A 14,407-nucleotide genomic window follows, 5' to 3' on the forward strand; every position below is an offset into this window, starting at 1 on the left:
TCAAGGAGCTTGTGATCTTGGGAAGACAGGACACTCATGTGAGACATTTAGAGTTTGATATGAGAATAGAACCAAGGAACAACATTATGTGGTGAGTCGTAGGGACAGTGAGGGAGAAGGGAGGATAGTGTGGGCCGGAGTTATCAGGGAAGGCTTCTTGGAGGAAATGGGACTAGAGCTGGGCCATGATGGATGGATATGATTCGGACAGTCAGGAGAAGAGAAGACTGTATTCTAGCCAGGGAAAAGGGCTTGAATGAGCTTTCAGAGCCAGAAGAGGATCATAGGAACCTAGTTCCAGAGCTGGAAGAGACCTCCAAGGTCATTTAGTCCAGCCCCATCATTTTCCAGATGAGGAAATTGAGGCCTATGGTGGTTAAGTGATTTGCCCAGTGTCGCAGTCAGGGTCTCTTTTTGGGACCATGAGAAGCCAGCCTGCCTATTCCAGAAGATAGTAGGAAAAAAGTGAGAGAGGAGATTGTTTATGTAGGATGGGGTCAGATTATGGAAGACTTTGGAAGAGGGCTGAGAAATGGAGTTTAGAGTTTAATAACTAGGAGGGAAAGTCCTCACTGGGAGAGAGTCATACCTGGTGAATGACAGGGGAAGGTCAGGGCAGGGGGGACACAGGCCCCAAGTGGCCATGGCTTTGCTGGCTCCCAGGTGCGCCGTCACCGCAGTATCCATGAGGTGGACATCTCCAACTTGGAGGCGGCACTTCGGGCAGAGGAACCCGGTGGGCAGACCTATGAGACTCCCCAGGAAGAGATTGCCCGACTTCGAAAGATGGAACTAGAACCCCAGCACTATGATGTGGACATCACCAAGGAGGTAAGAAGAAACTCCTGCCTCCCCACTTGGGGGCCAAGGGCAGGGAGCAACCTATGATCTCTGCATCTTCACACCTGCAGCTCTCCACGCCTGACAAAGTCTTTATCCCCGAACGGTACATTGAACTGGAACCAGAAACACCCCTGAGCCCAGAAGAGATGAAGGAGAAGCAGAAAAAGGTGGAAAGGATCAAAACTCTCATTGCCAAATCCAGGTGACTAGGGGAAGGCCCAGGGGGAGGTGAGGGAACTAAGGGAGCCATCCAGCACCTCCCCCTTCCCTCCATCATGGGAGGAGGAAGCAGCATCACCTGTTCTCTCCCCATCCTCACCCTCAGTTCCCAGGGAACTCTGGGGGTTAGCACCTTTGAAGCCCACTTGTCCCCAGTACCTCTGTGTTCTCTGGTTCTTCCTAAGTTCTGTAGTCTCCATGCCTGTCCAGCTCTGGGACTAGAAGGCCATGACTTCTGTCAGCTGGTGCCCATAGGGACCTAAAAACTCACACATGGACTGTTTGCCCATAATCATCCCACTCCACGTCCAAGACAAAGCCACAGGTCTAGCCTGTGTCCTTTTCTGGCACACTCATCACACATCATGCTCTGCTGGGAGTCCTTTCTCCCCTTAAGACAGCCCTTGTTCACTTTAACTTGGGTTCACTCAGATAATGGTGTTGGGGAACACAGCAGCTAGTTTCCCCTTCAGCATATATCCTTAGGGCTAGCTGGCCTCCAGTAGAATGGAAAGTCCTTGAAGACAAGGTCCACTTCAATCTAGTACTTCCATCCCAACATGCAGCACAGTGCCTGGGACATGGTAGGTGCTGAGTCAAAGTTTGCTGTTTGATTGATTGTTATGGTGGGAAAGCATATTCACCAACTCTCTGTACCTCAGGGGAGCTTAACCTTTTTTGTGTCACAGACACCTTTAGCAGTCTAGTGAAACATATGGACGCTTTCTCAAGATGATGTTTTGAAATGTATAACATGAAATACTTAAGATGACAAAGGAGACCAATTATATCAGAACATAGCTATCAAAGCAATGTAAAATCATTTTAGGAGCCCTAGGTTAAAGACATAGAGCCTAGCGTGTAGTAGCATAGACACAGCTACCTGAAAGGCCCCTGTATCACCCCGGCCCTGCGTGGGTATGTGTCTGTGCTTCCCCAGCATGCAGAACGTGGTGCCCATGGGCGAGGGCGACTCGGTGGACACGCCACAGGACCCCGAGACCCAGCTTCAGGAGCAGGAGAAGAGGATTGAAATCTCCTGCACCTTGGCGACTGAGGCCTCCCGAAGGGGCCGCATGCTGTCTGGTGAGAGGGGTGGGCCCTGCTCTGCCAGCAAGATTGGGGGCCCAGACTGGTCTGGGGCTTAGGGCTGGGCCCAGACCTGGGCAAAGAGGTGTGGCCGCACACTTAGGGTGAATTATCAATGCCATGTCCACCTCTGCCAGCTCTCTGGGGTAGGACTCTACCTTAGAGCAGATAAGGAAGAGGATCATCTTCTTCTCATCAGTTTTCATGTAGGTAACCAGGTACACAGCTCACCTCCCCACGTGCTTGTGGCACACACAGGTCCCTGGGAGTCTAAGTGAGGGACAGTCAGGCCAGCATGCCCAGCGCTAACATTGGCAAGCAAATTGGAGCAAGGAGAGCTAGTCTGCTCTCATGTTCCGGTTATGCTTCTGTCTTCTACCATTGACTCCAGTAGTCTGCCAGACCCCTGTAGCCACACAGTTTGTATACTTGGTGGCAAGCACCATCCTTACCTCACAGGAGGTGTTGAGCATCCCTGGAAAGGGGCATACACAGCAAGGAGGAGGCTTGGTCCTGCCTTCAAGGAACACCCAGTTTAGTGGAGGAAATATATTATCTGTTCTTGGGAAACTCCTAAGACTCATGGAAGAGACACAGTCTTTATCCTCAGGGAGCTCTCTCTCTCTCTCTCTCTCTCTGTCTCTCTCTCTCTCTCTCTCTCTCTCTCTGTGTCTCTCTCTCTCTGTCTCTTGCTTTCTCTCTCTGTCTCTGTCTCTCTCTCTCTGTCTCTCTCTCTCTCTGTCTCTCTCTGTCTCTGTCTCTTTCTCTGTCTCTGTCTCTCTCTCTTTCTCTCTCCCTCTTCTCTCTCCCTTTCTTTTTGTCTCTGTCTCTCTCTCTCTTTCCCCCTTCTCTCTCTCTTTTTGTCTCTGTCTCTCTTTTTGTCTCTGTCTCTGTCTCCCCTTTCTGTCTCTCTTTCTCTCTCTGTCTCTCTCTGTCTCTCTGTCTCTCCTTCTCTCTCCCTCTCTTTTTGTCTCTGTCTGTCTCTCTCTCCCCCCTTCTCTCTCCCTCTCTTTTTGTCTCTGTCTCTCTCTGTCTGTCTCTCTCTCTCCCATACACGCATAGACACATGCACATATACCCCTCACAAGACTGATGTAATGAACCAACAGAGGGAACCATTTGTGTTTCAAGCATGATTTTTGGTACTTGCTTCAGGTGCAAATATTCCTAGTTATAGTGGTTGGAGTGCTGGGCTTGGAGTCAGGAAGACCCAAGTACAAATCTAACCTCAGACACTCACTAGCTGTGTGACCCTAGGCAAGTCACTTAACCCTGTTTGCCTCAGTTTCTTCATATGTATAATGAGCTGGAAAAGAAAATGGCAAACTACTCCAATACCTCTGCCAAGAAAACCCCCAAAAGGGTTCAGTTGGATATGACTGAAATGACTAAAACAAAACCAGACAGTATTATTGATGGGTATGCCCGTATAGACCTCCTTATACATAAAAGCATTCAGAGAAGTCATATGAATCCTGTCAACTCCTAATTATTCATGTTCATCAGGTGGGAGAACCATAGCACAGATAATCCCCAAACCCCTCAATCCAAAAATAGATAATCAGAAAGGATTTTGATTTGTTTGGGGGACTTGACTTTGTTCATTTTCCTATGAATTCCTAGGACTTTAAAACTGTCCTCCTGCTTCCCTCTTTCATGCTAAACATCAACACCACCATCTCTTAGTCTCTCATATCTTTTTTTAAACATACAATCTCTGGGTCAATGGAAGTAATTCACTGGCTGCGTTTAAAAGGCTGCTCCTGTTAGCTGATCCCGAATGTGGGGAGGGAATGTCAAAAGTCTTTCCCTTCCAGCTTCTGCTGGGCAGAAGGCAGCAAGAGTAAACAGACATCTAATGTTATCTAAGGAGGCAGAGCAAAGCTGCCACAGCCTTGTCTCCCAGCCCAGCCCTACTGGCGAGAGCTTAAAGATTTCCTGTTTTCCAGGAAGAAAATGGATAATTGGGAGTTGATTGGACACAGACACAAGGAGGTAGAAGCAGATGGGTAGGCTGTGACTGAGTTTAGCTGTGAATGCAGACAACTCTAGCTAGGAAGGTCTAGGCAGGGCTGGGGAGAAATGGGGGTAGGTAAAACTTGGATGGGAGGGACAAGAGATATCAGAAGAAAGTAAAGATTTAGTAATTCTTACTAACGTGAGGAAGGAGGTTCATTGGAAAGACATGGGGAACGCTTAAAAGACTTATTTAACTGCGGGGTAAGGAAAGCATAGTAGTAAGAGACGAGATTGATAAGGTAGATAGGCATGGAAATCTTTGTGTTCTCCAACGAAAGAAGGGGAAGGGTGGTCCACATGAATGGAGCAGATGATTATGGCAGTTTGAGCCTAGGAATAGGAAAGGCTAGACTAGACTAGAGACTGGTGACACCTAGATTGTTCCTGGCCCTGGGGACCTTTTTGAGAGAAATGAGAAAGAACCAGTTCCTCCTAAGGAAAACAAGTTTAGGCAGACACATGACCTGTGGTGGGGGTTTTACATCTAGAACACTGGCCATTCCGCGGAGTTTGTCTGATGGCATATGTTTTGGCTGGGGCACAGCCCTAGGAACGTTGGGTATTTGGCCCCGGAAAAGGCTCAGCATTCCATAGGAAAGGAGTGCCACTATTACATATAGTTAGACATACGTATATTCGTCCTTATTCCTAATAATTACAAACCTGGTTCTTCTCAAAGGTTCACTGTTAGGCTGTAGCAAGAGAAATTTTAGTTAGCCCCAGGGAAGAAGGTGATGAATATAATAGGATCTAGCAATGGAATAATGATAGTTCATTAATGCCATGCTTTACTGTTTATGTAGAAACCCCACTTTCTTCCCAACTATAATGTGCAGCCACTAGATAGCACAAGTAATGATCTCCCCCTTTTGTAGATGACAAAACTAAGATCCAGAGAACTTCAGATCCATGGCCCAGGTCACACACTTCATGTCAAAGCCAGAATTTGAACTCAGGCCTTCTGACTCTCAATAGAATGCTTTTCATACTACAGCATGAATAATAATCCCTGAGAGTTGTTCATTGGCTTTGGGCACATCTGGGAGGCAGGGGGATGGATGGGATAAGATCTAGGGAGTTGTGGGTGGGTTGGGGAGGGGAGAAGGCAGCTTCCCACATCAGGACTACAGGGCATGAGACTATGGAACTGGTTTGGGCATGAAGGCTCCAGCAAGACTTGTCAGCATTTCCTTCACAAACTGAACTTGAACCTCTAAAGGTCAAATTCCATGCTCTGGGCAAAAGGCAACTTCCTGTTTCAAAGGGAATAAAAACAAAACCCTTTACTGAAAAACCCTTCCCCAGCCCGGCCCCAGGGCCCTGGCCCTGGCTCTCTCTGCCACAGGCCTCCAGCCAGAGGTTCCATGAAAACAAAACCTGAACCGGCCTATCGGATTCCTCCCCTACACACACAGGCTTAGGTTTCGGCCCGTGCGCTCAGAGCGAACGGCCACCTGGGTTCTACCCAAACCCCAAGTATCTAAAGAATGGCTGTGGTGCTGCCAAACCCCAGGCACGGCTCACTGTCCCTGCTGCTTTGGCTCCTGGGTTCTAGGGCCCAGAAACATCCACAGCTGCACCAAAGGTATGATAGGAGCCATTCCATGGGGAACATGCAGCATGTGTTTTGGCTGTGGAATTGTCTTGAGTACACAGGTTGTCTGTGTAGATGGTACAGAATGTTTGTGTGTGTATATGTGTTGTGCACAGTGTTTGTGAAGGTTCCTGTCTCTGTGTGTGTATGTGTGTGTGTGCCATAGGAGAGCATAGAATTGGGATCAGAAGATGTGGGTTTGAATCCCTGCCCTGCGGTTCCTTGACTGTCGCCTCAGTTACTTTCCTTCTCTGGACCTCATTTTCTTTACTGTCTAAATGAGGGATTTGCTCAGAATCCTGTGATCCTATGACCCTAGAAGTTTGTACGCTGTGTGTGTGAGTGGGTAACTGTGAAGACATTGTACAGGAAGGCCTTATTTACTTGACACCATCGGAGGAGAAGGATTGATTCTACTTCAGCGTGTTTTCCGCAGCCAAAGCATATCCCTCGAATCAATCCATCAATCAGCAAGTATTTATTTTGAACCTCCTAGATGCCAGGCACGGTCCTGGGCAATGGGGATACACAGGTCCTTGCCTGACTGTGGGAAGAAGGGGAGGAAATAAGCATCTATTAAGCAGCTGCTATGTTCCAAGCACTGTGCTAACTAAGCACGTTTACAAACATCTCATTTGATCCTTACAACAACCCTAGAGGGCTGCTATGATGATCCCCATTTTACAGACAAACTGAGGGCAGACAGAGGTTAGGTGACATTCTCAGGGTTGCTAGTGTTTGGGGCTGAATTTGAACTCAGATCTTCTTGACTCTGGGCCTAGTCACCCAGCTGCCTCCAGTGGCACAAAGGAGTCCTCAGATGTCAGAGTGGGGTGGGGTGGGATGGGATGAGATGGGAGGGCTCTTGTGCCCAACAGCAGTGTGGGAATCCGGGCTGAAGTAGGGAGACACAGCTTACTTAAATAGCAATTTCCCTGCCTCCTTTAAAAAAGCTGGGCCATCTCCAGTGGTTCTGATTGATATCTGGCCACTGGACCCAGATGGCACCAGAGGAGAGAGTAAGGCTGGTGACTTTGCAAACCCATTCTCATTTAAATCCAATTCACTTGCAAGTCATGGCATCACCTTCCTGATGTCATCGTCCTCTTCCAGCACAAAGGATAAACAACCATCTCACAACCTTAAAAAGGAAACACTGACAAGCTTTGCTTGACTCAGGCTCCCTATTTCATAATGATGACCTGATTGGGCCCTTGAGGGACATGGGCTTGCCCCGAAGGCCCCTGGGGACAAACATGTTTTTAATTCCTCTTCCTGCTTTTAATTGTTGTTTTTTTAATTCTGTTGTCAGTCATGACTTCTTGCTACTCAGCATTCCTGCCTCAGCCAACAGCCCATCTTTTCTTCTACGTTTTGGGCATCTAATTTAGTCACCTACTTTCTCAGAGCATGGCAGACTTGGTGGAGTTTTGTATGTGAGGGAAGTCAGAGCAGCTAGGGTTCTGGGGGGGGGGGGGGTGTCTCACCTGTCAGTATACTTGATGCAGTTCAGTGAACAGTGATTGACTCACTGCCCTAGCAAAGGCATTTTATGTATGGTCCCTGAATAGAGGGCGTTAACTTGAGAACACAGATTTCCCAGCATCAGTTTTGGCTGCACGTGGATCTTCCTCACTTACTTCTCCTGTTCTTGGCTGTTCCCCCACTAGTCAACGGTACTGGATGAATGACCTCTGAATCATACAAATCAATACAGCAAATGTTTAGTAATCATCTACTGGTTGTAAAGTTCTAAGGACGTAAGAACAAAAAATTAGCCTGTCCTCAAGGAGCTTACATCTTACTGGGAGGATGTGGCATGCATACAGATATGTTCATAAAAAGTAACATAAAAAGTAATTTCAAGGAAGAGACAGGTCATGGGGAGGAGGGGAGGGAAAAAAACATTAAGAGGCATGGTTGTTAGGGGCAAGTATGAGTTTGGTTGTGTATGATGGTTGTGGATGCACTTAGGTGAATGTGCTGTGCAGGTGTAGGGGATATAAGCAATGTGAAAATGGACAGAGGGAGTGAATGCATGAGTCCATTTGAGGGATACTTGCTTTGATGTGTGGGGATCTAGTGCCTTGTATGTACAAGATGGGTGAGTTTCCCGGTGTTCGAAGCATACTTGCCTGTCCTAATGCTGATAGCTACACCTATCAACAGCTATAAAAGCAAACCTGGAACCTACCTTCCTTAAGTCTGACTTTCCTGACTGCTGAACAGAGTGCAGGAAGGGGCAGTGAGGTCTAATGGGAAAGGGGGTAAGACACCTGGAATTCCACTTCTGGATGATAATACCCCGTGTGATCCTGGCAAAGACCCTAACACTCTCTGTGTCTTTGTGAGACAGGGAGACCTATCCCCAACTTCTTCCTGAATCCCCCTGGTCCATTGAGGATTAATAAGGGTGTGGAAAGTGTTTCCAGTTCCATCCCACCCATCTTTCCCCCTTTTAGTGCTGTAGCCAAATAACACTGCAGTGAAATCTTACTAATTTGGACTTCATTCACTTGGTAAGAAGGTTGTGCTGTGTGTGCTCACAGTTTCTGAAAAGGAGGCAGCCTTATTAGCTGCCTATACAAGATTGTTAGGGAAATATTTACAAATTTGCTATTTATCATTACAAAATCAGGCAAACTTGGAAAGACCCTTAAAGGTTATGAATCCAACTCTTTAAAGAGTGCCTTGTCTTTTGTATGCAAACTAATAGTATATTGTAAAAATATTTATTGAATGTTAATAAGCTTGATGAGTTACAGAATTTAGGTAACACATAATTTAGAATCTATTAACATCTCAAAAGTTCACTCAAGCAGGTACCCATTCCACCTCTGCTAAGCAACATTTTTCTTTTGCTCTAGTGAAAATTAGTATATACTTGAAAGTTGTTTTTAAAAATTAGTCTAGTTTGACTTTTTCATTAACTTAAGTTGACTCACCCTAGGCCCTCTTCTTGGGGGTGAGGGAGAGGAAAAGGTTCAAATTAGTGAAATTTCACTATATATTGTAAAATAATAATATCATAAGTGTTGCAAATATTACATGATAATTGCCGATATTATTATTTTCTTTTGTAAGATGTAAGATGTGTAAGATTGAAAGGTACCTGCATAGATTACCTACCTCATTGTATCCCCAGAATAGCCTTATAGGGCAGGGGGTGCAGACGTCCACGTTTTGCTCCATTAGTCCAATGGACCTGTGATCTCATGAATGGGGGGCAGGGGTATTCCCTCCATTCATCTGGATCACAATTTGGCCGTGCCTGCCCATCCCCATTTCACAGATGAGTGAATGACGGCACAGAGAGAGCAGATGACCTACCCAAGGTCACACAGAAAGCTGCTGCAGCAGCTCAGACTGGACCTCAGGTCTCCTGACTCCCAGGCCCTCATTGGCTCCACCAACCCAGCAAGCAACAGCAGCCACGCCCTGCCGCACTCCCCTGGGAGTGAGGGGGGCTTTGCCTGTGTTTGGGCTGGCTCACCAGCTGCAAGCTCTGCTTTCCCTGCTCACCTCGACCCCTTTGTCCTCATCCCCAGTCTCCCTCCCATTCACAAGCCTGTTCATTTCTGTTTCCAGCTCAATGTGCCACCCCAAGCCCTCCCACCTCCCCTGCTTCCCCGACTCCACCAGCCAACCCCCTCTCGTCTGATCCCCCGCGGGGCGCCGACAACAGCCATTCTATGCGGGTCTGAGCTGTGACGTAAGCATCTTTTCTACTGTATTTGATCGCCCCAGAGAGATTCCTTGCCCCACCTCCAGAGCCATCTCCTTGCCTCCATTTAAGACATTGTGTCCCTCCCCTAACCCCTTTCCCTTGCTGCTCTGCTCTGGTCCATCCATCTGCTTGAGCTTACCAAAAGCATCTCAATGCAGTGGCTGGCACTGGGCCTGGATCTCAGGCCAGAAGAAAGAGGTAAACTTAGTTTAGGGAATGCATTATGCGCCTGTGCACTACTCTTAAAAGTCACACTCCCAGGCCACAGGCCCCATTATGCATAAATCTGGCAAAGGGCACCTTTAGCCAAGGGCCACTAGTCTACTGAATTATTAGCCCTTAATGTGATGAGTGGAGGAACGATCACTGATTTTTATTCATCCGATGCAGGGGAGTCCTTATTGCCCAGACATCTTAGGGACCCTCTCCACCTCCCAGCAAACTCACTCCCTAGAGGCAAAGTCCTTACACTCTTTAGATAGAACTATTCTGAATCAGCGGCCCAGATTCACGGGTGGATTCAGGATAGCTAGTAACCCACGCCCATGCCTTTCTCCCTTTGTTCTGTCTCTCTCTAGTGCAAGCCCTGGCTGAGGCCAATGCTGTGAAGTTCCACAGAGCCACCTTCTGAAGCCCTCTTCTGCCACACCTGGGGTCTAGGCTCCCCATCTCACCTCCACCGTGCTCCCCATGGGACTACTGTGGGGAGCTAGGCCTGGGGGGGGCTTTGGCTGCTGAGAGGAGCACAGATACCTCAAGACACATGCACTCCCATGACCTCTTGGATCATGGCCCCATTCTGGAGAGACAGTCTGGTTGCTCTGCTCTGTGAGAGTCACTGGACTGCTGCTAGGGACTGGCATGAGGTGCAGCCCGCCCCCTAGCACTGAACAGATAGGAGGACCCACAACTGGTGACAGTGGATACATCGGAACCTGCTGGGGAGGGGAGAACTTGGGCCAGGAGGTGGAAGAGATGGACATATCTCCTGCCCCAGTCCCAGAGAAGTCATGCTTAGCCTAGAACCCTGATGCCAAGGAAGAATCTCCAGCTTCCATCTAATTCATTCTCCCCAATTCTGCTCTCTCAAGAGAAACCCTCAGCTTTAATGGATCTTGGCTCGTGGACGCCCTCTGGGGACAGAAGAGGGACTGGTCATCTTGACTGTGCCAAAGACAAGTGTAATGGATCAAGAGAAGGACGCAAGGATGTGAATGTCAGTCACAGAGCTCAGTGGTGGGGGTACAGGTGGTGGGGTGCAGTGGTTAGGGAACCAGCAGGTCTGTGTTGTGTCTAAGAACAAGTCGAGGAGGGTGAAGGGATGGGAGGCAAAGGAAAGTGATTGGGGAGGCTTCCCCAACAACATGCATTTGGAAGCTGAGGAGGAGGGGAGAAAAGACGAAAAGGAGAAAGACAGGGCTGAAAAAGTAGCTCAAAGTTTGTTTTCTCAGAGTGAAGCCACCACTCACTCCATAATGAAGGCAGTACCAGACTGGCGTTTCTGATAAGCTCATCACTCCCAGGAGCTCTCTTCTGAGCACTCCCTCCCCCCAAGCTAGCCTGAGGAAGACACACCTAGGGCAGGTGCTTCTTCAGGTTCATGTTTCTGATTCGAATTGGGAGATCTTTGATGAGACCCTGGGAAGATTCTCTGGACTGATGGATGTCCTGGGGTCTGCATGTGCCCCATAGGGGTGGCAGCTGGTAAATGGGGGAAGATCTCATTGAGCCAGTTTGGTGACATTTCCCTTGTCCCCATCCTTTAGTTTCCAGCAGACAGAATGTAGAACCCTAACGCCAATCCATCATCTACTCTACACCCCATTCTTTCAGAGGATTCCTAGTCAGCGCCAGGTTTGAGAGACACTGGAATTCTAATATGAGGACCTTTCTGGCACCTCCAAGGCAGAGAAGGAGGATATGTAGAGATGAGCATGAAGGCATCTTACTCTTTTCTACTCAATAACGTAAGATAGATGCAGCTAGAGAAGAAGAAGAGTAAGCATGATGCCATTTTCTTTTTGTCTTAATTATTAGCCTATGGGTCCCTCTGATAAAGTAGACCACTCCCACCCATCCCAATGCCCTGGTAGTTAAACCTAAGGAGAGTTCCAAACAACTGGTTAGCATTCTCTCACCCTTGTCCCAACCCCTTCTCCCTCTTACTGGCTAGGATAGTTGCTATGCTTATATAAATATAATTCCCAAAATAACAAGTCACTGCCCTCCTAAAGGATGCCCTCCTATGTACACACATCTCATTGCTCAAAGAAGATTATCATCATGTATTTTGATCTCACCTCTGCATACTGTTCTAAGCCTTGTTGAAGCATCTCTAGCTTGTCCTTCCTGTTTGGGGGAGAGGGTGGATGTGGAGAAAGAAGAGTGGTCTTTCTCTTTATCATCTTGCTGCTCTTGCCCCATTTAACTCCTTGTGAAGAAGCCTGTCTCCTCCCACTTTGAACTGATTTCCAGGGACTGTTAACCCTTCCTGGAGTTTATTGGTCTCTCCTCTCCTCTACCCCCCTTTAAAAAAAAAGTAATAATTTTCAAAAGAAATACATGTAAAATACCAGGAAGTAATGTCTGTACTTCTCCCACCTTTCTCACCCATTATTTCATAAAGCTGGCTCTTTATGTTACTCTACATGCCTTAATATATGTTTTATGGAAATTATACATATTATATATAATATATATTTGTTTGGATGTCTTATCCGTTTCTGGAGCCCCTGACCTTAACTATATTTCTCTTTCCCTTACTCTCTATACTATTTCAGGTCACGGCCCACAAGTGGACTTCTTCTAGTCCCCTTTTTATCCAAAAGTGGAAAAAAAAGGACTTTTAAGATAGATCTATTTTCTGCTTTTGTTAATCGCAAATCTATTTTCAAATCGTAGAATGTCCAAGCTGATGTAGTTGCATGGGGCAATTGGAAGTAGACGGCTCAGTACCATCACCACCCTCTCCACAATAAATTAAAAGCTCTCTTTGCTCATGGATTGCCAACTATTTCGCAATCCAGAAAAGGCAAGAACCTCATTCAAAAAGATGCTAAAGAAATCTTTATTTGACCTGGGATTTTCTCTTGAAGGTCTTCAGAGAACTTGATATTCTGGTCAATTTCCAATTCTCACCCAAGCTGGAAATTCAGACTCAGGTTAGCCTAAGCTAAACAGAACCAGGAAAGCAAATCTCCTGCTGGGCCATGGTATAACGTCTTCCAAAGCCAAACAAAGATGATTTGGGGATTACTGAAGCTAACTGTTCCCCTCTTAGCATAGAGCATGAGAGCTGTTTGGATCTTCTCACCATTTTTGTTTGATCCAATTCCCCCCTCCCCCAGCTGTCTGTAAGGCATCTCCAGTTGTGTTCCCTTCCTCCCTTGGGGAACTGTCCTTAGATCAACCTTGGGATTAGTGCCCTCAGCCTGGTATCCAGGCTGCCAAACAAGGTCGTGTGCCAAGGAAGATTCCAAAGGATGATGTAGCCCATTCATCCTTGCCAAGAGGACCCAGACCCAATCCATCCACTGAAATGTATTCTCTGCATTGAAATAAAGCAAAGCAACAATCTTTGTCCTGAGATGAGATAAGCAGGCAAGAAGCAATTTTATGGGGAGGGTATAGACGTCAGGAGGTCTCTGTAGTCTTGTGTCTAGGCCCTGTACCCATAGGATGGAATGGCACATGATTCTCAGCTGGAGTTTATAGTTTGACTTTGCATCTCAAGAGACACCTTGGTGCTTGCTTCTCCACTTAACCAGCCCAGCATGAACTTTATCTTCCAGCAAGTGAGATGGGGGACTTAGTGGCCAGCTTGCCCCCACATACTCCCATCTCAAAGAGCTATGATCTGGACTCTGGAGGAAGCCCTTATGGTGTTATCCATGCAGGGGAAATCCCTGATTAATAACCTAGGGTTTCCCCAGTCAATAATTCCCTCCATCCATGACTCGTGTTTGGGATTGTCCTATTTCAAAGGTCACTTTAACTATATTCCAGCTATGTGGACTCTCTCTCCTTGCCCAGGGCTTAGACAGAGCCCTGCTCTTGTTGGGGGAAAGGGGTGGGGGAGGGAGGAAGGAAAAACTGTGGGTTGAGATGGGATTGATCCTCTTGTCTTTCTGTAACACCTTCCACCTGGTCACTCTTGTAACCAAGAAAACTCCACGGGAGCAAACTATATATCTACATATGCGCATTCTGGGGACCGTTGAATCTTGCTAGATTTAGACAATAAACCTAACGAGGAAACCTGTGATGTTGGTGTCTTTATTTGATATCAAAGTGACCTTAGGAGATTGTTTTAAAGTTGAGTATCCTCCAAGAAGCTGTAGCATCCTCATACCATCTTTCTTGCCCAGCGAGGGAGAGATCCTGGCTCCCTGGAATGGGTGATCACTTTCTTCCTCCTTTCAGCAGTCATTCTTTTTAGATGTAGCAACTATTAGAGCAGTCACAGCTCTCAAGAAGAGCTGCATTTGTGTACATATAAGTTTGTATAAAACCAAAACAGGAAATAAAATGGATGGTTTGTACATATGGTGTGTCTCCAACTCTGTGTGGGAGAGGGTAAGGGCAAATTCATTGAGCAATAATTCATTTGTTCAAGTATTTGTTAAGCTTCTGTGGTGATCAGAGGACAGTGCTTAGGTACTGGGGGAGATAACCAAGTTTAGATAAAACAGGACAGCTGCCTTCATAGAACTTTGTCTAGTAGGGGAACAAGGGCTCATGAGACCTGGAGACCAGAAGTAGAGGGATGATAAAGGAGAGGGGTTGGTGATGGTAATTTCCCTGACTATGGGAGCAAGGACAGAATTAGAAGAGAGCCAGGATCAGACATTCTTAAACCTTAGAAAAGTTTGAATACTCTACCCCTAATGTGCTCTTGAGAGGTTTTGTTTCTTCCC

At 47.0% G+C, this 14,407-nt stretch overlaps 1 protein-coding gene across 24 annotated transcripts in view; it reads left to right on the top strand.

Annotated features, from left to right (window-relative positions):
• The window catches only part of PLEKHA6 (pleckstrin homology domain containing A6), a 218,170-nt gene extending 204,138 nt beyond the window's left edge, over positions 1-14,032 (top strand). For 23 of the 24 annotated variants that reach the window (XM_072648090.1, XM_072648096.1, XM_072648093.1 and 20 more), the window contains 5 exons: positions 664-831; positions 912-1,045; positions 2,003-2,148; positions 9,353-9,476; positions 10,070-14,032. In XM_072648090.1, coding sequence (XP_072504191.1) covers positions 664-831; positions 912-1,045; positions 2,003-2,148; positions 9,353-9,468 — 564 coding nt within the window. In that variant the 3' untranslated portion in view covers positions 9,469-9,476; positions 10,070-14,032. The remainder of the gene's footprint in view (positions 1-663; positions 832-911; positions 1,046-2,002; positions 2,149-9,352; positions 9,477-10,069) is intronic. The other variant, XR_011975555.1, reaches the window with a different exon arrangement.
• Positions 14,033-14,407: the final 375 nt, after the last annotated feature.

This window comes from Notamacropus eugenii, chromosome 2 (genome assembly GCF_028372415.1).
Source record: "Notamacropus eugenii isolate mMacEug1 chromosome 2, mMacEug1.pri_v2, whole genome shotgun sequence".
Classification (NCBI taxonomy): Eukaryota; Metazoa; Chordata; class Mammalia; order Diprotodontia; family Macropodidae; genus Notamacropus; species Notamacropus eugenii.